Source organism: Callorhinus ursinus, unplaced genomic scaffold, assembly GCF_003265705.2.
Source record: "Callorhinus ursinus isolate GAN/ISIS: 27379988/994484 unplaced genomic scaffold, GSC_fseal_2.0 scaffold25, whole genome shotgun sequence".
In the NCBI taxonomy this organism is placed as follows: Eukaryota; Metazoa; Chordata; class Mammalia; order Carnivora; family Otariidae; genus Callorhinus; species Callorhinus ursinus.
The window spans coordinates 2,315,802-2,338,705 of NW_027397087.1; the positions used below are offsets into that span (position 1 = coordinate 2,315,802).

General features: G+C 45.4%; 1 protein-coding gene across 1 annotated transcript; it reads right to left on the bottom strand.

The window, feature by feature from the left end:
• Nucleotides 1-674: 674 nt before the first annotated feature.
• On the bottom strand, nt 675-6,070 carry ACTC1 (actin alpha cardiac muscle 1). Its single transcript, XM_025884425.2, has 7 exons — nt 5,918-6,070; nt 5,109-5,259; nt 3,621-3,945; nt 2,797-2,958; nt 2,460-2,651; nt 1,480-1,661; nt 675-1,000 (listed from the first exon to the last, which is right to left on the bottom strand). The coding sequence occupies exons 2-7, from the start codon at nt 5,235-5,237 to the stop codon at nt 857-859; spliced, it is 1,134 nt and encodes a 377-aa protein (XP_025740210.1). The 5' UTR covers nt 5,238-5,259; nt 5,918-6,070; the 3' UTR covers nt 675-856.
• Nucleotides 6,071-22,904: the final 16,834 nt, after the last annotated feature.

A 22,904-nucleotide genomic window follows, 5' to 3' on the forward strand; every position in this document is an offset into this window, starting at 1 on the left:
AGACTTCATAGCCTTCACTGCACTCAACTCCAAGGCCCAAGATTTCAAAGATATGAAGAACCCAAAGACCTCTGTCCCACAAGTTAGTTACTGATGAGGCAAAAGGATCTGGTGCAGTGCCTGTTTCCTCACATTTATTTCGAACATGCACAATGGTCTTGATCTGTTTCGGGAGTATTCGGAATGGGGCATGGCTGGGCCTAACGGTCAGCCGGCCTCTGTGTTTCACCATGGACACGCATAGCCCTCAGGAAGACAACTGAGGAGTCTAGAATTGAGAATTTAAGCCAACTTATTTAAAATAATCTTTGACTTTCTCATTACTAATATATATGTGGTTTCTACAAAGTTACAAAAACACCTGGCACATATGCTACAACTTTCATTGTCATTCACAGTAACTAATCCCAAAGAACTGTGTCTTGCTGATGTAGAGTTAAAGCTAATCTACTTTTCAGATGCGACATATATTCATGATTCTATTCCAAAGTGTAAAATTGATATTTAGTAGTGTAACTCCCGGCTAAATGTCACACCAATTCATCTGATGCACTTTGTGGTACTGTGATATTACAGTGCTCCTGGGGGCAAGCCACCAGCATTTGAATTCACACACTGAAGTAAGCCTACACTGGCCCCACCCCATGCCTCCCAGGGAAAGAAAGGAGAGAGGCTTTTGTACGTTGCAAGTCCTGGTCTGGTTTATTTATAAAGCAATAAATATTAGAAGCACAAATAAATTGCACATGTGTAAACAAACTGTACAATGATTGATGAGAGATAAGGGAGGGTGGTTCAGAAGACTCCAAGAAGCATAATACTGTCATCCTGAATGTAGACTAAGAGAGAAGTCACCTTAGAAGCATTTGCGGTGGACGATAGATGGGCCTGCCTCATCATACTCTTGCTTGCTGATCCACATTTGCTGGAAGGTGGACAGGGAGGCCAGGATGGAGCCCCCAATCCAGACAGAGTACTTACGCTCGGGGGGAGCAATAATCTGCAGAAAGAAAACAAATGCTTCCGGTGAACTCTGACACTCCAGGCAACAGATCAAGCAACATGCTGGAGAGATTCACAGAAAAGTATGAGATATTTCATACCATAAATGAATATGGCGGAATCAAGTTTTATGCATTTTCTTCTGGCTCATTCTGTCCATTATCAAAGACTCTACAAAATAGAATTGCCCCACTTCTCTGAACTAGAGTATAATGTGGCAACAAGCTAAATGTGTGATGGAGGCTAGCCCAAAAGTTGGAGACTTTTAAAATGTGTTCAAAGATTTAGGGTATTTTTTTTTCTTCCAACATCTATTATTATCCACTGCTTGAAAATGTTTTTTAAAGTCTCTTATCTTGGGAAAAGTGCTAGAAAAGCTAAGAGGTAAAGCGTATAGGAGACGGGAAGCACACAGTGTGAGTTCTGCATGCAATCCTAAGACCCACCTTGCCTCTCCCACCCACAGGGGTTCTTTACCTTGATCTTCATGGTGCTGGGGGCCAGAGCAGTGATTTCCTTTTGCATGCGATCAGCAATACCAGGGTACATGGTGGTACCTCCCGATAGGACATTGTTGGCATACAGGTCCTTGCGGATATCAATGTCACACTTCATGATGCTATTGTAAGTGGTTTCATGGATGCCAGCAGATTCCATACCTAGAAATAAGTTTAAAAAAAAAAAATCACACTGCACTCGGGCCAGGGGCCGAGGGTGGAGGGAAGAAAACAGGACTCCTTTTGTTGATAAACTGTCGCCCATTTGTCTCTGCAACATGTGCTCTTCTTTAAGATACACTGCAACACGTTTGCAGAACAGGTGTCTCTCACAGTTAATCCTCAACAGACTGTCGAGACACAAACCACCGTGTTTAGCACCTGTTTGGAGTGAACACTTGAACACATGCATCAGATGTATAGAGATATGTTGGAAAGGGTGAGACACGCATTAGAGTTAGATTAATGCAATTTTTATTGATGGGCTAAAATCAGATCCTGACAAGCTTCCTCTTAGAAATCATTCCTGGGGCAAGATGTTTGGTAAACTACCAGGGTCCAGTTATTACCACGAGTATGATTCGTATGGTTGCATTTAATGATGAGTAACTTCAGAGGAAGTCCAGCTACCGGGTAATGGACTTACTGCAATAAGTCAGCACTTCTGAGTAACCATTCCTTTCCTGCAGATACAGATGCTTCAATTACTATCCTGTCTCATTCTTTATTTTGACATGAAGTCAGCGTGTCATCCTTTATCGTATCACTGCAACAGAACAGGATGGCCATCCCTTTAATGAGCCCTCAGGATCTGAGGCTGAGCTGTGTGGGACTCTGAGCTGTGACTTCTTTTAACTCAAGGGCCCCTTAATCCTTCTTGATGAGAATCAGTTTTACTCTGGGGGACCCCTAGATTTCTTAAGGAAGAGCTAGTCCCCTGCGCCAGACCCTACCACTCACCGATGAATGAGGGCTGGAATAGTGTCTCAGGGCAGCGAAAGCGCTCGTTGCCAATGGTGATGACTTGGCCATCGGGCAGCTCGTAGCTCTTTTCCAGGGATGAGGAAGAGGCAGCCGTGGCCATTTCATTCTCGAAATCCAGGGCAACATAGCACAGCTTCTCTTTAATGTCGCGGACGATTTCACGTTCAGCTGCAGAGATAAAGGGTAGCAGAGTCAAGCTCTGGAGAATGAAGTCAGCTGTAAGGGGGTAGGTAGATTCTCTGGTGGAGGAAAAAAGCAGACACGATGCTGTGGCAGATGAGACACACACACACACACACACACACACACACACCAGTGGTGACAAAGGAGTAGCCACGCTCAGTGAGGATCTTCATGAGGTAGTCAGTGAGATCCCGACCAGCTAGATCCAGACGCATGATGGCGTGGGGCAAAGCGTAGCCCTCGTAGATGGGAACATTGTGAGTTACACCATCCCCAGAATCCAGAACAATGCCTGTCGGAAGAAACAGACGGGAGCAAAGTAAATCCCTGAGGACACCACTGCTTTAGTTGTGTCAAAGCCCACTTCCAATCTTGGCTAAAAGATACTCGCACTGGGCATGGATCCAGATCAAATTAGATTCCTTACACACAAAGAATAAAAATGAGCATAATGAAGGCTAAATCTGAAGGCAGCAACAGCTCACCCTTTTAAATATTGTAGTAGAAAAATTTCCCCAGGACACTTTCAAATGACCATCCCTTTTACCAGCCATTGGCACATTATGGAAGCATCCAGGCGTGTTTTTCTTTCCTCCCATCTGACTTGCACACGTTCTCTCTCTTTTGACTCAGACCCTGTAGGGAATGTCGGTTCTCCTTGGGGCCGTGTGCCCGGGGGCTGTGTTGGTATAGAACACATACCAGTGATGGCTACATTCCAGGTTTATACATCGTGTGGAGGCTTAAGTATGTGGTATCACATACTTTAGGAGAGGTAGAGATCTAACTCCATGTGCTTTCAACTCGTAGAAATGCATGGGATCTGAAACTATTGTTACCTCCTTCTCTTCTCAAGGACACCTTCCCAGGGAGTGTGAGGGAAGCTGATTCATAGCAAGGTCAGTGACTTGGGGACGTGGTGAATCAGTGAGTGTCCCCACAGCCCAAACTTACCTGTGGTACGGCCAGAAGCATAGAGGGACAGCACCGCCTGGATGGCCACATACATGGCAGGGACATTGAAGGTCTCAAACATGATCTGGGTCATCTTCTCGCGGTTGGCCTTAGGGTTCAGTGGGGCCTCCGTGAGCAGAGTGGGGTGCTCCTCAGGGGCCACGCGGAGCTCGTTGTAGAAGGTATGGTGCCAGATCTTCTCCATGTCATCCCAGTTGGTGATGATGCCATGCTCAATGGGGTACTTGAGAGTCAGGATGCCTCGCTTGCTCTGGGCCTCATCACCTACGTAGGAGTCCTTCTGACCCATACCCACCATGACTCCCTATAAGAAGAAAAAGATGGGGAAATCAAGCTTCCACTATTTTAGAAATGTAACTGATGCCTTATAAATTTACCTCTAACTGCCCAAGTCAAGGCACATCTTAGAAATACCAGAAATAATAAAAAATAGAATTTTATCCCAGTTTAGAAATATCATTTAAAATCAATCTAGTACCTTCTCCCCACCCCCACTCACACTCCCCAGGTACAATTCTGTCCTTTAGAATATAACTGGGGAGAGGGGAATAAAGCTATTTCACCAAAGAAGTACAGCCTCACCTCATTTTAAAAATACCATGATGCCTTCATTAAATTATTAAGTTCATCACCCATGTCTACCAGAATATAAATGACTACCCTGTGGAATGACTGAATTAATGACACACTGTGTTTCTCCTAAGAAAAGATTTTGACATTCATCAAGTGAACATAAAAAGATGGGCTGCTATGCCATTATCACTCTGCCCCTGAAATTAGGCGGGCCCAGCACTGTCCTGCGGAACCCCTCAGCCACCAGCCACGACAACACAGCTCTCCTCCTTGGCGGCTCGTCTGGCTGGGCCGGCGGCGGAGCCCAAGAGCATGGCATCTCTTTTAATAAACAAGGTGGTATGTCACTATCACCATGGCACTTGCTGCCTCTGTCACCCCCGGCTTCTAAAAATGCAACAGCCAGGAAGCGGAGAGATTTACATCCTTTGGGAGCCCAGTGAGCTGGCTGTGAACACGAGGGAGGAATGTGGGTTGGGTCCTGGTAGGTTGGGATAAGTTACAGTGTTACACGTCTTGATCGGGACTGACAAGGGAGGCCAAGTTAGAAACTGAAGTGTGTAAGGGGCAGGGAAGACAGTACTAAAAATGTAGGGCAGGGGTGGAGGAGAGAAGCTGCCGGCTTTTCACACAGGGCGTGCGACCCCTGGAGGGCTGTGTCCCTGCAAAGTGGAAGGGGGACGAGCCGCGGTGGTTGGTGGTATGTTGCTGGTGGTGTGAGCACTGCTTGTCCGGGCTTGGATTTCAGGCTAAATGCATCCTTTCCTTATTTGACCTGAGCAGTTCATGCAACAGGAAAGGCGGGTGACACATTTCTTAGATGAATGGACTGAGGAGGTGGCAGGCCGGGGACTGGCCCGGGCCAGAGCCGGCCAGGCAGGGCGGGAAGTTTACCTGGTGGCGCGGGCGGCCCACGATGGAGGGGAAGACGGCGCGGGGCGCGTCATCCCCCGCGAAGCCGGCCTTCACTAGCCCGGAGCCATTGTCGCACACCAGAGCGGTGGTCTCCTCGTCGTCGCACATCCTGGCGCAGCGTCGGCGGGGTCTGCAGGTGGAGAGCAGGGCGGCCGGCGCTCAGTGCCCGCGCTCGCGCTGGCCTTCTCGCGCCCCAGGAGGGGACGGAGCAGGGGAGGGTTCGCGGTCGGAGGAGGGAAGCCTGCCAGCTCCCTTCCCCTCGGGGCAGAGTAGGCAGGGTGGGAAGAGGCTGCGGAGACCGAGGCGGACGTGCGTGGAGAAGGGGAGAGGAACCCACCCAGGCTCCCTGGCCAGGAGGCACCCTCTGCCCCGGGTGCAAGGAGGTGCGGTCACCCCTTAGCAAGGCCTCCCCAGCCCTTCACAGCTTTGCCTTTCCACAACCAGAGAGCCCACTTGGGCCCCAACAACACCCCCATGCCCAAGCCCCAGCGGGAGAAAAACGAGCATGAGAACAGGGACCCCAAATGCCTAGGGCACGGGGTGGGGGTGGGGCGGCGCGCAGGGCTAGCGATCTGCGCGTCTCTCTCCTGTGACGACCCAGGATCAAACAAGTTAGAACCGCATCGAAAAGTGTGGTTTTTTTGTTTTTTTGTTTTTTTTTTTTTGGTTGTTTTTTTTTTTAAAGTGGCGGCGGGCCCGGCTCGGGGGCCACGGGCTAGGGGGCCACGGGCTCGGGGCGGGCTGCGGTCGGGTGTGGCGCCGGACCCGGCGGGCGGGCGCTGACTCACCGTCCGCGGGTCGGGCTCGGCTCGGCTCGGGCGGCAGGCGCTGGGTGCCGGGCGCGGGGCGCGCCGCTTTATAGTGTGCTGATGGACGGGGTCAGTTGCAGCCGCCGGGGGCAGGGGTGGGGGGCCTGGTCGGCCACCTTGCCTTATTTGGTCTCCTTCGCACCACTGAGGAGCGCCGAGGCCATTCATGGAGCCAAGGGCAAGGGAGAGGATCAGCCAGGGGGCTCCCAGACCATGTAAGGAAGGGGAGGGGGCAACCAGGGGGATGGCCAAATAGGGAGCTAGGGAGGGGTAGGCGGTGAGGGGTAGGGGGCAGGGGAAGACTAAGTGACGCCAGCTCACCTCCTCCCCCTTCTTGGATGGAGGTGCACCCTGGGTGCGCTGTGGGTTTGTTCCTCCGCAGCCCCGCCAGTCTAAGACAATAAGCCACAGACAAGCGGGAAGGTTTGGCCCTCTGCCCTCTGCTGAGGGGTCCTGACAGCTGGACCAGGGCGGCAGGGGAGTGACAGCAGCTTCTCATCTTCCACGACTGGAAGCTGGAGGAGTAGAGCCCTGGCAGTCCTCGTGGACCCCAAGGGCACAACAGCAGCACATTTGGGGTGGCCAGAAAAGGGGGCACCCGGGACAGGTCACCTTTCTGGTCTAGTCCCCACCAGCTTGGATGACTTTTTACCCAGGTTGCTGGGGCCATGCTCCTCTAGGTCAGAAAGCAGAGATTAACCAAGGCCCCTTTGATCCGCAGCTCATGCATGGCTTAGGGTCTGGCTAGGGAAGAGGCTAACAAGAACTGGAGTGAGAGCCTGGCCAAGTCTTGCTGGAGAAGGGGGCCAGGTTTACCCCAGCATGGATATCAGGTAGCTCTCCTCCTGCTGCCAAGGTTTTGCTCAAACTCAGACTCCTGTCTTCAGGCCAGAAAAGGATCCCCTGCTGCCAAAGTGCATGAAGGACCCAATGCCAAAAGCTGCCTATGCGCTTGCTGGTGAATAGATGAACCTCTGTAAACTGGGGGGAAAAGACCTTTATTCCAAGTGGAGACAAGACTGGAAGAGCAGTATTCTTGTCAAGAAGATAACAGCAGCTTCAACCAAATGAACACATCACAGGACAGCAGAGTTAGAAAAGCAGAATCCGGGCCTCCACCCGACCCCCACCCTCTGAACTACTGAATCGGAATTGGCAAGATGCCCAGTTGATTCATATATATAAACACACACACACACACACACACACACACACACACACACACACACATTAGAGTAGGAGAAGCAGTCGTACAAATGGTATCAGCTCCTTCGTGGAAACAGATCTAGAAGGATCTTGGGATTTTGGAAAAGGGGACGGAAAGATGCCATGAACTGGGGAGAGGGGAAAGGAACAGGGAGACATAAGGACACAGATCACTGATTTGCTCTGGGGTGTCCCGTATTCTCCGTTCTTGACTGGCACTTTGATTTTTAATGCTTGTGTTTTCCCTCCCGCTCACACCAGTTAAAAATAGAAAACTGGGCACAGGCATTCATCTCTAGAGTGGTCTTGGATTGATATGCTGAGGAGGTCTACTGATTAGATATTTGTCCGGACTGGGGAATGTTGGGCCCTCCCCGCTGAACTCCCCAACCATGTTTGGGTCGTTCTGGAGAAGAAACTGTGGAGGCAGCTGGATGATGGAGCCAGGTGGGGGGGAGGGTCTGGCGGGGGTCATGCCCTGCCACACAGTAGGCCTTTTGCAAAGAAAATGCCCGTTGACAGGATGCAAAGAGAAGAGGTGCTTCAGCTCATGCAGATGCAGAAGAGCCAAGAAAAATGAGAGATGGGACTGGGGTACAGCCAGACAACCCTGAGTTCAAATCCTGCTTCTATCACTTATGGTGCATTTGGTCTCAGGCAAGTCACTTCACTTTCCTGAGCCTCAATTTTTGCCTTCAAAAAAGGACACAATAACAGTAACACTTTTCTGGCAAGGGTCATTAATTATCAAAATAATTAGGGGCAAGTGATAGCATCCACATAGAAGATACAAAGCACATTGTCGCTACTGCAGTTCAGCAACTCAGATACTCTTGGGGGCAGCAGTAGCTTTCTCTTTGGAAGAACTGGGTCAATTTCATTCATTTATTGACTCAGCAAATATTTATGGGACAAGAACTGGGCTAGTCACAGGAATATAGTGATAAGGAAAGCAGAGGTGGACAATTACAGAAAAGTCAGGGCCACTTATGGTACATGCTGGGATGAAAAAGAAGGGAATCATGCGGATAGTCATGAAAAGAGGGATCCAAAAGAGGGCTCAGAGAAAGCCTTCTTGAAGAATATCACTTTATTGTCTTTAGAGTAGAGTAGGACTGAAGTTCATGAACATTTGTGTGGAAGAAAGTTTCGACCTAGGAGTGGCAGATGGCAGATTGCCACGTTCACGGCCGTTTGCGCAAAGGGAGCTCCTGGAAAGTCCAGTGGGTCACTGAGCACCGAAGCTCTTGACCCGAATCCTCTGCAGATACTTCCAGGGCTCAGGAGGCCGATTCCAGCCTGCCCACCTTGGGATCAGTCTGCCCTGGTGGAGGTGGGTAGGTCGGAGCACAGAGACCGGTTTCAGAAGACCATCCAACCCCTCAAAATATTTTTAGAACAGTTTCATTTCTTTCCCACCTAAAACAAAACGTATTTTGAGATGCATTATATTTATGGTAAGAAAGAACACTTTTTTCCCTTAAAGCTGTATGATAGTTCAATATCTGTTCATTGTAATACTGCTCAATTTCCACCTTTTAAAACTCTAGACCCTATTTTATATATTTTAAAATACAAGTCAATGGGAAAGTAAGAATCAATGACTATTTTCATTTGATACAGTCTTTGAGGGATCCATTTAATTTGAAAATTGAGATTGGCTTCTGTCACGTTTACTTATGTAAAAATGACTTATCCTCTGTGGTGCAGTCTAGATATTCCTTTTTTTAAAATTAAAAAAAATTTAAATTTAATGAACTTAAAATTTACCCTCTTCACCATTTAGAACTGTGCGGTTCAGCAGTCTTAAGTACATTCACACTGGTGTGCAATCAATCTCCCACTTGCATTTTTGATGAAAATTTTGACGAAAGGGACTTCAAAAGCCAGGAGAGGCTGCATCCTGCAGTTTGAGAAAGACTCCTCTGTATCCTCTGAGGCAGGGAACCAATGGGGCCTCTTTTGCTAGAGGTCACAGAGCTGAGCACAGGGAAGGGTGAGGATTCAAACCCAGGCCCCTGATTGCGCTCTGCTCTGACCACCACCCGAAATGCTTTGCCGTCTCCTCGGACTGCGGCTTCTCAGGGTGGAATATGCTAGAACCACTCGCAGCCAAATGACCTGGGCCGCCTAGTAGAAATTCAACTTCCCGGATTCCACCTTGGAAGATTGAATCTGCATTTTAAGTAAGTCACCACTCCTCTTCTCCAGGTGATTCACAGAGGAAGAAACTTGGCAGCCCTGCCTGGCTGTTTCTGCCCCTGCCCACGGAGCTCTGCTGAATGCTGCCCAAGCTGCCCGCCCTGGCTGGGGGCCAGCTTGGCTGACCTGGAGCGTCCCAGCGGGATGGCAAAGCAGGGGTATGTCCCCAGGGCTCTCAAGGGCCCTCGAGGCCCTTCTGGGCAGGGACAGGCCATGAGGGAGACATGCAGGGCAAGCTGAAGGAACAGAAGGTGGGATAGTTCCCGCTGCCCTTGCCTCGAGGGAAGCCTGTTTCATCCACCATCTGCTGGGATCTGGAAGGGAGCGGCCAGCCTCCTCCCGGCACTGGGGGATTAGCAGTCACTTATCTCAGCTGTTCCTCCTTTGGAGGTGTCGCAGTATTTACAGAGAAGTCAGAAACAGACTTGAGCCACACTTAATTCCTCCCCATGAGGCCTCCCCAACTCCTCTGTGGCCTTTCCTGCATTCCTCGGGCTAGGAGGGAGGGAGAGGCTCTTTCTAGACCAAACCAGGGGTGGGGGAGCCAACCTTCCGAAACATTTCTATTTTCTTTCCCCTGCACATTTGTTCGCTCCCACTGCCCTCTGGCTGGAGCTGGGTTTTAGTTTTCATTAAAAGAAGAAAGTGACGTGACTGTGAGGGATGCGGGGCGGCGGGGCACACATCCTGGTGCTCAGAATTCAATACCAATGCATGCCTAATCTCGGCCACATGCTTCCCCTGTTCCACATGCAACCACCCAGGAGATTAACTCCGGGGGAGGGTAGCTCAACTCCAAATGGATTCTGCTCTTGGCCGATTCTGGCAGTGACTGCCTTCTGACATGATAGGTGATGAACCATTTAGTGAGATTTTGAAAAGGAGGACAAAGCAAGGAGCAAGAGGAAAGGGGAAGCAGGAGGTAGAAGGGGGATTCTTCTGGATCTTGGAGTCACATGGGCCTAACCCATCTATAAGCCGCATTTTCACTCTCTTCTTTCCTGATGTAAGTCAGGGAACTCACAAAAGGATTTCTAAGAGCCTTTTTTAAAATTCCTTAAAAGGACTTTGCCCTCCAAGAACGAAATGCTGATGCTCACAGGTTTCTGCTTGGAAGGTGTTCATCTTAGCTCAGAGTTGGCTTGCTCCCCATGCCGGCCAGAACTCTATTTATGGAGTTTCAATTTTTCAGGTGTTACCTGGGGCAAGCCTACCTTTCCTGGAGAGCCCAGGTGTGGCGTTGCCTAACCCAAGCCTGACCGCCCTTCGTGCTCACACAAGTGCCAGAGAGTGCGGAGGCGAGATCTGTGAGCTCAGAGACTTGGGCTCCTTTCACTCCCCTGCATACTGTGGAGCCCATCTCCTTCCCAGGAAAAGTCAGGTTTGGGCCCACATCCGACATGCGAGGATAGTCGTCAGAATACTAATCACTGACATTTACTGAGCACTTATTAGGGGCCACGCACTAGCTTGAGACTATACGGGGGCATGGTCCGGATGAAGCTTCCTAGAGGGAAGCAGGACTGACTGGCAGCTGCAGCATCGGCAAAACTGCTCGTTGATGTGATGTCACCAGCCTACACCAAGGGGCTGTGTAAGGAGTACACCACCTCTGTCCCAAACGGAGGTATTACCGCCTCTCTTGCAAAAATGCCGTCACCGGCGTTCATCGTTCATCAGAAGACATGGTCTCCTTTACGAGCTTCTTAGAAAAATGTCCATGCTGGCTCTAGTCCCAAGAACAGTAGCACTTCCATCAAGTACCTGGTTTGTTGTGATCCTGGAGATCCTGAATCTAGTGACTCACCAGGTTTTTCTTTTGGCAGGGGCTAAGAAAAATCTTAGAAAGCCACCCATGTGGCCCAATAGTTAACATCATTACAAATCGTTATGATCTGGGGTGCCTGGGTGGCTTAGTCGGGTCAAGTGTCTGCCTTCGGCTCAGGACATGGTCCCAGAGTCCTGGGATCAAGCCCCGTGTCCAGCTCCCAGCGCAGCCTGGAGTCTGCTTCTCCCTCTCCTTCTCCCTCTCCAGCTCCCCCTGCTTATGTTTTCTCTCTGCCAACTAAATAAATAAATCTTAAAAAAAAAAAACCTTAAAAAAACAAACAAAACCAAATTGTTATGATCCATTTTACAACCCAGTTCGACATTTCATTTTTTCTTTGTCTTCCATTTTTAACTTTTGTCTATCTTTGTAAGCTGCCATAAACCTTCTGAGGGTCAAAAAAAAGGATGAATGAACAAATAGATAAGATTGAACTCTGGGGACAGTGGGGAGAGTATTTGAAATTGGAGTCAGAGTTATCATTGATTGTACAGGTGGCCAAGAGCCCCAGATGACTTGTAGATGTCTGTAGGTTTCTTTCATCCCAGTGCAAGTATAGTATTGTGTCAGTTTTCCTCTTAACATCATGATAGGTATAGTTGGAAACATGGAATAATATTTCCTCCACTAAAAAAATAAGATGTGCTAATTGTGGCAAACGAGACAACACGACTAGAAAAGTACAAAGGAAATGACATGTCTGGTTAAGTTTTTTAAGGCCTGTATCTTAACCTCCCTAAAATAAAACTAAATGTGATATAAAATTCATGAGGCCTTGGCTTCCATATCTACTTAACAGCCGCTGGACTGAAGAAAGCCAGCCTCCTATTCTGGTAGTTTGCAAGAATGTCCACTTGTTCTTCAAAGAGAGACATGCAATGCAAGGAATTTACATTTAAAGCATTTCTTGGTTTTACTCTCGTAATCTAAATTATCCCTGGTCAACAGCTGGAACCAAAGAATGCCAAGTTGGGAGCAGGGTCGGCCCATGAAACTCCACCATCCATATCTCACTTATATATTTTAGAGGGCAGGTGGTAGTTTCCAACTCAGCTGTTGAACTCTTTCCAAAACTGCCATCTAAAAGCAGAGATCCACTGCTAACATAAAACTAAACCATATAAATATGTTGCTGAGCGCTTTGTCTTCATGTGGGGGGTTGGAGAGCAGTTGTTTTGGGGAACATGTTTACAGTGATTGTATGATCAGTATTTCCAAGGTCCTCTTGGTTAAGACTACAGATAACCAATTCACTTCTCCCCCACAGCCTCTAATTTAATTTCAGAAATTAGAAAAGTAATAAAGACAAAGGCTTTGCCTAAAGCCAGCGATCTGTATTAACTCGGGGAAGGAAACAGAGAGCGTGCCTCCAAAATAAAAACAACTGAAAAGCCCTCCCAAGTCCTTGAGTGTGAAAGCCGGCACTCACATAAATAACCAGGACTAGGTGCCTCTGACCTTTCAGAGACAAGAGCCAGGCTTTGATAACTGAGAAGGGAAAAGAATCAGCCATTAAACCATGATGTGGCTTTGAAAAATGATCAGAAAGATCTCGGGCATGACCCAAAGGATGTAACAGAGTAAAGTATTACATCACCAAAGAAATACCCGCAAACACTGGATAGACCTCAGGTGAGAACATTCTTTATGGATGAACAAGAAGGGTGTCCCCTGTTCAGTTAAATTCTATTTGAGTATGCAGTTTTCTGGGGAGAGATTCTAGCTGCTGTTTAATATTAGAACTCAATATTTCTAACTGCCACAAAATATTCATGACAGGTTCATCTCCCCACCAGTGGATACAGCCATCTTCTTTCTGGGTCCTCTGTCCAATGAGAAGAGAGTCCAGAGCTCTTCTTCAGAGGTACAAAAAGGGACCTCTGAAACCCTACACCAAGCTGATCCTTTAGACTGGTGTAATCCATCATTTGTGGTGTCTATCCGAGGATCACATCCTTCTGCTGCTGGCTCAAGATGGTGGGTGGGGGTGAGGAGAGGGGGCAGGGAGATGGCAATGGGGGAGTGACCTACAACCCCTATACCCTTCCCATGAAACCCGACAATGTTAAAGCAGAAACACATATAGACACTGGCACAAGGACTGACGCTTTGCTTTCACACTGGGCAGTAGAAAACCTAGGGTAAGCTATGCTCATTTCGTCCAACTCAGAGACGTGGGCCCCAAAATAGCAATGGGAAATTCAAAACTGATCCCAGGAAGCAGAAAGCTTTGTTTATTAGAACGGCTCCAGTGTTCTAGAAGTGCCCACACTTCTGGCTTAAATATCAACCCTAAAATATTGTTGCATAACTTATAACTTTATGTAGTCCGATTTTTCTTTGATCTGGAAGCTAACCTTTATTCTGACTACATATGAAAAGTTAAATGTTAAGCTTGCCTACTTTCTCACCTGGAACATACTTGTGTGAATCAGAGAGAATCAGTTATGAGTAGAAGATTTATTGCTTCTACTTCCTAGATTTCATAGAGATGTCACATGGATAGGTGGAGTATACCTTTCCAAAGCCTCTGAGTCAGTCACAATCACATAGACAGGGTTTCAAAAGCTCAAGGTTGGTGTTGAGCAGCAGCTAAGAATGAACAGATGCCCTTTGTTTCTTCAGATATTTGTGGGTGGAGAAGTTCCAGATAACATTTTATAATGTCACCACACTGAGACTTTGATACATCTGAATACAGCTTTTCCCCCCAAATGTGGCATGCTAGAAAAATATGGTGCCTGATTGTCAGAGCCCATGTCATTTCCAGAAAAGTATCTTTTACCCTCCTTGTCTCTCTGAACGGTGTTTTAAATTCTCAGCATCAACCAAAAAAAGCATCCTGTTCTCAGTGACTGGCTTTGAACAAAGGGTTTCAAATAATTTCCCTGGGAAATTCAGGCTTCACCTGTGTGGAAACTCAAATATGCCCTTAGTCTCTCATTTTACAAATCACTTAGCAAAATTTTTCAGATGAAGAAATTCATTGATTTGAAAAAGCATTATTTTTAACTAAATAGAATCAAAGTAGTGATGCTTATTGTGCAAATGTAGCTATGAACAGGAGGAAGAATCCAATTTTGTAGCTAACTGGGGTTCCCTTGAAATCAAGATGTGGCTTATTCAATCTGCCCATTTAATCAATATTTATTAAATGCCTTCTCTGGGTAAGGCATTGTACCACGTGGAGCCAAGAATACTACAATGAGTGAGACAATGCCTGCATACCAAGAAAATGTGTACATTATGTTAGATGGTACATAAACCCCACCATCCGCCACAAAGACCTGTGTTAAGCAGCATACAAAGATATTTCGCCAAGGCGGGAAGATGTTGGAAAAAGGGAGAGAGTCCTTGTCATGGCACTTGGGCAAGGCTTCATAGTCTATGGATTTTGAGCTGAGCCTATATAGACTAATGGATTCAACAGTTCCCTCCTTCCAGTTTGGCATCATTTTGTAAATGAGTTTTAGAGGGGGACAGGATTACTGAAGGCCAGGATTCGAAGATTTAAGAAAACAACAACAGAACTGGAACTTTAGTATAAAACTGGCAAGCTTTAGTATATTGTGCTGTTTGTGAAATTAGTTTCTTTACTGCTCAAAAAAGTGGAGCACACAGATGAAGATCCATTGTTCCCTCTTGGAATAGTGTGTTCAACAGGCAGGCATTGAATGCCCGCTACACAGCCCATGCTGTACTTCTGAGAAGGTTCCATGTAAAGTCTGAAATGAGCACACTACTGAAGGCGTCACTGAAATAGCCTTTGCAAGTGCCAAAGTGTGCGCGCGTGCGCGCACCTGTGCACGTTTTAAAGGGCAGCCACGTCTTTCTCTTCATGCATTGAAAGCTGGAGCAGACTTGAGAGAGAGTTCTTCCCCACTAAACCATCTCATTTCCCATGATTGATTGTAAAAATCTCCCGGGACTGAGAAGTTTCAAGTTTGCTTGTACGTAGAAAAAACTTTGACTGCTGAAGCCTCTTTCTAAAAATCTAACCAAACACACCAAAACTGTTAACAGAGGGGAGGGTATTATTGAAGGGCAAGAGAGCAAGGGACTTGTTACATTTCCCATTTTATATTTATGTATTAATATTTTTCCTAGAAGCATGTATTCATTTTTATAAATATCAGAAAGGAGGAAAACAATCTAATTTAACATCCTCTTGCTTAAAGTCTGGCATGTTTTTGTCTTGCTTACCCAACTGGGGGTTTCTACATAATAACCTCCACATACTTGAAGAAAAATACTGCATCTCTGAGAGATGTTTAGGATCTTTTTCACCAGTGGTGTTACTTTCATTTTTTAAAAAAAATATTTTATTTATTTATTTGAGAGAGAGAGAATGAGAGACAGAAAGCACGAGAGGGAAGAGGGTCAGAGGGGGAAGCCGACTCCCCGCTGAGCAGGGAGCCCGATGCAGGACTTGATCCCGGGACTCCAGGATCATGACCTGAGCCGAAGGCAGTGCTTAACCAACTGAGCCACCCAGGCGCCCATTACTTTCATTGTTTTTAACGATTCCATTTATTTATTTGAGAGAGAGAGAGAAAGAGAAAGAGCACGAGCCGGGGGAGGGGCAAAGGGAGAGGGAGAGGGACTAGCAGACTCCCCACTGAGTGTGGAGCATGGCACTGGGTTCCACATGGGGCTCAATGCAGGGCTACACATGTGGCTCGATCTCAGGACCCTGAGATCATGACCTGAGCCAAAATCAGAGGCTTAACCCACTGAGCCACCCAGTGCCCCCAGTGGTGCTGTTTTTAAAACTGTCTTCATATTTGGGGCACCTGGGTGGCTCAGTCATTAAGCCTCTACCTTTGGCTCAGGTCATGATCCCAGGGTCCAGGGATCGAGCCCCGGATAGGGCTCCCTGCTTGGCGGGAAGCCTGCTTCTCCCTCTCCCACTCCCCCTGCTTGTGTTCCCTCTCTCGCTGTGTCTCTCTCTGTCAGATAAATAAGTAAAATCTTTAAAAAAAAAAACTGTCTTCATATTTGGTTAATCATCTAACTCTGCTTCAAGATACCTATGTGCAATAAAATCTCTTTTAGCCAGATTGGTATTGTATTTTAGCCAGATTGGTTAGGTATTGAGTTTCTGACACAGGAAAACAACCATTGTTTAGAGAATTAAACTCGTCTAAATACACCCACACAAAACTACAGAGAACATAATGTCATTTCCCTTGATGCTTCAGAAGTTATTTACAGAATATTCTTATTTTGAACACAAATTCTTGTCACACACACACGCACATCTACATATCAGACACAGAATGTTGACAGAGAATACTGAGCTAGACTAAAGTTATAACATCCTGAAAAGTTGCTTACATGAGTTAACTGTTGGCATCAGCATACCTGTTAGTTATTTATTTCTCTTAAAAATCAAGTATAGATTAGACCTCTGGTTCTAGCCAAGATGGAGCACCCTATTCCTTCCGGGTGCTTCCTGTTACAACTGTGGACATAATATATCAAACAAACATAGGAAGATTCAAAGGAGGAAAGAAGAAGGTGGACTGCCTGGTGACTCTGGGACTTGAGAAACAACATGGTGATGAGTGTAGGTTTCCTTACTGCCTCCCATATAGCCCAGGCTAGGTGCTAGAGTAGCCGCCATCCGGGAATCGCCAATAGGCATGGCTAAAGTAAGCTACAAGAAAAATCTGTTCCTTCTAGTCAGAGAACCAACAAAGGAGTGGCCCCACCACGGAAAGCCTTTTTGGCCACCTTCCCTACTCTGGCCAAACATTAATGCCCTAATAGGAAAACTGCATCCCCCTCTCCCTAGTTTCAATGGGGCAGAATAGGGAGCTGATCATCCTCCCCACCCGCCACCCCTGCAGAATCAGGGGGTGGTGCTCCAGGTCTGCTCAGTCGTGTTTGTGGGACTGAGGGACCAATCTTCCATTTTCTGCCAGTTGGAAGCAGGTGGTGCTCCTCACCTTTCACCAGGGTGGCGTCAGCAGGGTGGCAATGAAGGTTTCTTGTGGTGGAACGCTTTTGTATTTTGGTGGCCATTTGAATCTGTGTGTGCAGTGAAATGGCCTCGCACTAAATAGACACACAGACATATACAGAAACTGGGGGAATCTGAATGTGGTTGATGGGATATATCAATGTCAACTTGCTAGTTGTGATATTGTACTCTAGTTATACAAGTTGTTATCATTGGGGGAGAACTGGATGAACGTCTATGGGATCTCTGGATTATTTTGTACAAGTGCATGTGAATCTACAATTATCTTAAACTGTAAAAGTATTAAAAATCAAGTATAAGTTGTACAAAAAATTCAGTTTTTTGAGTTTTCCAGTCAGTTTGAGTCTGAGTGAATTAGTTCTTATATCCAGGTGATCATAATTGATGAAATTTACATAGATGCACTAAATATATCACATGCCCTATATTTATAGTAGGAGTACTGGCTGGATAGGTCTGGCATGTGGAGTTAGGCACTGCTGGGCTGACGAGTTTCCAAGGTCCATGGGCATGTTGATGACTCAGGTGTCGATGACAGTAGGCAAACTACAGGGTGATGAAAGAGCCCAGCAGGAGAACTGATACCTACTTAAGGTGGAATCTGGCACAGTGAGTGGACTCAGCATGGTAGCCATTGACACCATCCCAAATGAAACTACTCCAGGAGCAGGTGAACACTTTGAACCAAAAAGCCTATTTTGCAAACAAAGAGAGCTGCCCCACACCACTTGGCACCTGAAGGCCTCAGCTGGGAGCACACGGTAACAGAACAGAAGGTAAAGGATGGGAAGTTAGTTTCCTGCTCTGGTCCAGATCCACAGCTGAACAGCGACCGAGGCTTAGCCTGAGACGCAGCACCAGAAGGTGGCTATGAGGACTGGCTGTTGGCAGCCAGGAGGAAGCGGCAAAGGCTGTGCAAATGACAGCCAGAGTGGATGGGGCATGGCAGTGGCCAGAGTAGCACAGTCCATACTTTACATTGAGTGTCTGTAAGATGCCCCCCAGGGACTCTTGGAAATGCCAGACGTGGGAACCTCAAAAAGATAGGAGCGTGTGAATGCAGGGAACAGTGATAACTCAGTTTTACAGATAGGGGTTATCAAGCAAACACAAATCTAGGCCAGTTGTTCTCAACCTTGGCCACACATGGGGCTGGGGTATGGGAGAGACAGCGTTGGAGTATGGGGCCTGCCAAAAAAGAGTGACCCTGGTAAACAGTCCAGGCCGTCAGCTGAGACCCACAATAAGCTCCACCTTAGCAGGTAAGAGAGATGGACAGTAATCAGACTTTGAGTCAGCTCAGTCCCAAGATAGTGTAAAGTGATTGGTCTTAACCTGTCTGCCAAAATCAAAAGGAAATACCCTCTGGAGGAATTTAACATCCTACAGAGCTTTAAGTTATCTCTGCAGTTTTTTATATACCACGTCTGGTACATACATATACATAAAGGAGTACTTGGCAAGACCATGTAATTGTGGAAAACCCACAAGAAAAAAATGGGCAATGGAAGGAGACCATCGGGAGATCTGGATACTGAACTTATCTGACCTACATGTTAGATATGTTTTTAAAAAACTCAAGAAAATAAGCGGCAAAATAGAAAATTTCATCAAGGAATTGGAATCTTTTTAAAAAGAATCATATGAAATTTTAAAGCTAAACATATAACAAATTAATAACTCAATAGATGATTTTATGAGCAGATTGACATAGAGAGGATCAGTGAGTTTTAGGGTGGGTTAGTAGAATATATTCAGATTAAAGCAAAGAGGACGAAAGAATACATGGCTGGTTTAACATTTAAAATTCAGTTCAGGGGTGCCTGGGTGGCTCAGTCGTTAAGTGTCTGTCTTTGGCTCAGGTCACGATCCCAGGGTCCTGGGATCAAGCCCCACATCAGGCTCCCTGCTCAGCGGGAAGCCTGCTTCTCCCTCTCCCACTCCCCCTGCTTGTGTTCCCTCTCTCTCAAATATATAAAATCTTTAATAAAAAAATAAAATTCAGTTCATATAATTCAGCACATTAACAGAACATAGGAAAATGATCGTATGATCTGTCCAATATGCGGAAAACACTTTCGATAAAAGTTAACGTCTATTCATAATAAAAACTCTTAGCAAACTAGAAATAGAAGGAAAATCCTTAATCTAATAAGGAGTATCTACAATAAATGGACAACATTATATTTTATCTCTTGTTCCCTGAGATTGTGAGGAAGACACAGATGTCAGCTTCCATCACTTCTATTTTACATTATCCCAGTGCTCCTCAACAGTGCAGGAAATATAAATAAAAGGTATAAGAATTGGAAAGGAAGAAACAAAGCTGTCATTAATAGTGAGTGTAAAAAATTCAAAAGGATTTATAGCCAAACTATTCAATTTAATAAGTGAATATAACAAAGTGAATTAAGGGACAAAATACAAGTTAACTTTATCTTTATGTGCTAACAATAAACAAGTGAACAGATAACATTTGAAATATACCATCTAAAATAGCACCAGAAAGCATCCGTACCTAGGATTAAATCCAACTAAAGATACATAAGACCACCACAGATAAAACTACAAAATATTAGTGCAATAAGTTAAAGAAGACCTAAGTAAATGGAGAGACACGTCATGTTTATGAGTCAGAAGATTCAACATTATAACAGTTCAACCTAAACTGATTTTTAGATTTAATGCAATCCCCTCCAATTACTAGCAGTGCGTGTGTGTACAGAAATGCTTATTCTAAAATTATACAGAAATGCAAAGAGCCGAGAATGGCTAAGATAACCTTAAAGAACAACAAAGCTGAAGGACATACACTACTGGATAGCAAGAGTTATGATAAAGCCAAGATAATAGAGTGCTGCATTTGTGCAACTTTAGGCAAATAGTTCAGAAACTGACCCACACATAAATGTATAATTGATTTTGACAAATGCTAACTTGAACAATACTGAGGAAGTGATGATCTTCCTAATAAATGGTTCTGGATCAGTCGGATAATCATATGAAGAAAACGATGAATCTTGACCTCATGTCACACCATATGCAAATTTCAATTCTAAGCAAATTGTAGATCTAAATGAGTGAGTTGAAAGAATTAAGTTCTTAGAATATAACACAGGATAATATATTGATTACTTTGGAATAGGCAAAGATTTTTCTTTTTTTTAAGATTTTTAATTTATTTATTTGAGATAGAGAAGCAGAGAGAGAACACACATGAGTGGGGTGGCGGGAAGAAGGCTCAGTCTCTGGACCCTGGGATCATGACCTGAGCTGAAGGCAGACACTTAACCGACTGACCCACCCAGGCGCCCCTAGGCAAAGATTTCTCAAACAGAAAACACTAACTATACAGAAATAACAAGAACTTCGCTTCAACAAAGAGTCTATTAGGGGAGAAAACCCTGGGGAGAAAATATTTGCAATACATACATCCCACAAAGGGCTTAGATTCAGACTATATAAGACTTCCTATAAATCAAGAAAAAGACAGACAAGCCAATATAAAAATGGACAGAAGACTTAGAGAGGCACTACACAAAAGAGGATATCCAAGCAGCCAATCAACATTTGAAAGTACACTCAGTCTCAATAGCAACAGGAAAAGCAAATTAAAATTAAAATGAGCTGGGGTGCCTGGGTGGCACAATCAGTTAACCCTCCGACTTCTGGTTTTGGCTCAGGTGGTGATCTCAGGATGCTGAGATCAGCCCCTTGTGGAGCCCCACATTGGGCTCCACACTCAGCAGGGAGTCTACTTGAGACTCCCTCTCCCTCCACCCCTCCCTGCCACACTCTCTCTCTTTCTCTCTCTAAAATAAATAAAAATAAAACTTAAAAAAATAAAATAAAAATTAAATTAAAATGAGCTGCCATCACAGAGAAGTAGGATGACTAAAATTTAAAAGACCGACAATACCAAACGTAGTGAAGGAAGTGACTGACGTATTAACATAACATTTGCGTTGCTGTTCTCTATCCCTTGACTTCAGAATTTTACCTCTTTAGCCAGATAACCCTACCAAATTAATCTCCAAGAATATTTCTTTCTCTCTCCCTCTTTCTCTCTCTCTCTCTGCCCAGAATATCATCTCTAATCTTTCCTGCCAAGTCATGTTTCTCCTTTTCTTCTAATCTCTGTCGGCATTCCCCTTTAAAAAATCTTTCCAGTCCAACACCAAGCCAACTTGACTTCCAAAGCAAGAATAAAGTCCTTCCTGTGCCTTCATCCCCAGCCAGTTCCTGCTCTCCCCAACTCCCATCTTCTAAGCAGATACAGGTTGCTTGTTCTATGTATATGGAGATCATAAACACATGAGCTTCAGTCAGGTGTCTTTAATATACTCTCGGTGCTTACCCTTTCTCTCCTTTTGAAATTTAGGCTTCCAAAGGCCAGGGACCATAGTGTATATCTCCCCCACAGCCTACTAATGAGTGACAATATTGAGTGTGTAAAGCTAAGAAAAGCGAAATGTCTTTAAGAACTTTATCTTACCCATTTTTAAAAGGAACGATTATTCTATATTTTGATTATGAGTGTTTGCATGCAAAAAACAAACAAAAACAAAAACCTAGGAATTTGGCCCTGAGAACCAAAGGATTATATATTTTCTGAGCAATGAACTGAGGGAGAATTCTCATCCTGTGACAAATTCTGTTGTTACATTGAAAAAAAAATTAAGGTCCCTGTAAACTGTGGAAAGGAAAGAAAGAGATACATAGCTTCTGCTGTGGGCTTAGGGTGCTGGGCTTAGGGTGCTTACATATAACACCTTGTCGATACAACGGAAAAAAATGTAACCTTGGCCAAAAAAGGAGGGAAAGTTTGCCAGCGTATCAGAGACCTATGCTGGACTTATCACTCTGCCCTGCCTTCACACTCAGATTCCGATCCTGTGCTGATTTATGGATTTTTCTCTAGTAGAAAATAGGATGTGAGTCTCACCTACCCAAGTGAATTTGAGATACTTGATTTAGAAAATACACGGAAACAGGATAAAGAGCAACCAGCTCACAAACTTCTTTTCATTAAAGTGTCAGCAAGTCTTCAAAACTGATGTTTTGTATTTCATATAAATGAAAAGAAAATCAGATGACACAAGGCCAGGAAAATAAACACCATGCTTATAATTAGAAGCTCTTTCCAGAGATCTGATCACGTCCATGTGTGATAGGATAGAGTGTGAACATTTCATGAGGCACCAGGAGGATAAAAAAAAAAATCCTCTCTTCAAGGAAAAAGCCCACATGATCAGGACAGCCTGCTACCCAACTGTGCTGCCGTAGGTCCTGGAGTGTCCTGGAGTGTCCTGGAGTGGCAGGGAGGGTCTCTGCGAATATTTGTGTTGTTCCCTTCTCCCCAGATCTGTTCAGCTAATTAGAGACTCCTTTGGGATTATCAAGATATTTATTTTTCCCTCTACCCCAGTGAGGGTAAGCTTATTGTATTATTAACGCACCTATTCTCAATTACTTAAATTAGGTTTTCTGCAATTTGATCATCCAAAGCAAAGATTTAGATTGGAACCAAAGCCAGTTGGTCCTTTCGCCTGGCTTGAGCTGGAGGCATGATGAAAGAAGGGGCTCTGGTGCCATTGCTATTTCTCAGTGTCTAGTTTTAGAAGAAAGCGACAGAGAAGAGTACAACCTAGCACAGGAGAGGCATACTTAGAAGACTACTGAGGAATTTGACGGTGGAGAGGAAATTTACAAAGGGGAAAAACATGTATTATTCTTATCAAGTG

Coding starts and splice junctions, on each gene's coding strand:
- ACTC1 (XM_025884425.2), bottom strand. CDS start 5,237: ATGTGCGACGACGAGGAGACCACCGCTCTGGTGTGCGACAATGGCTCC. Junction 2,652..2,796: donor CTACTCCTTTGTCACCACTG/GTGTGTGTGTGT, acceptor TTATCTCTGCAG/CTGAACGTGAAATCGTCCGC. Junction 1,662..2,459: donor ATTCCAGCCCTCATTCATCG/GTGAGTGGTAGG, acceptor ACTTATTTCTAG/GTATGGAATCTGCTGGCATC.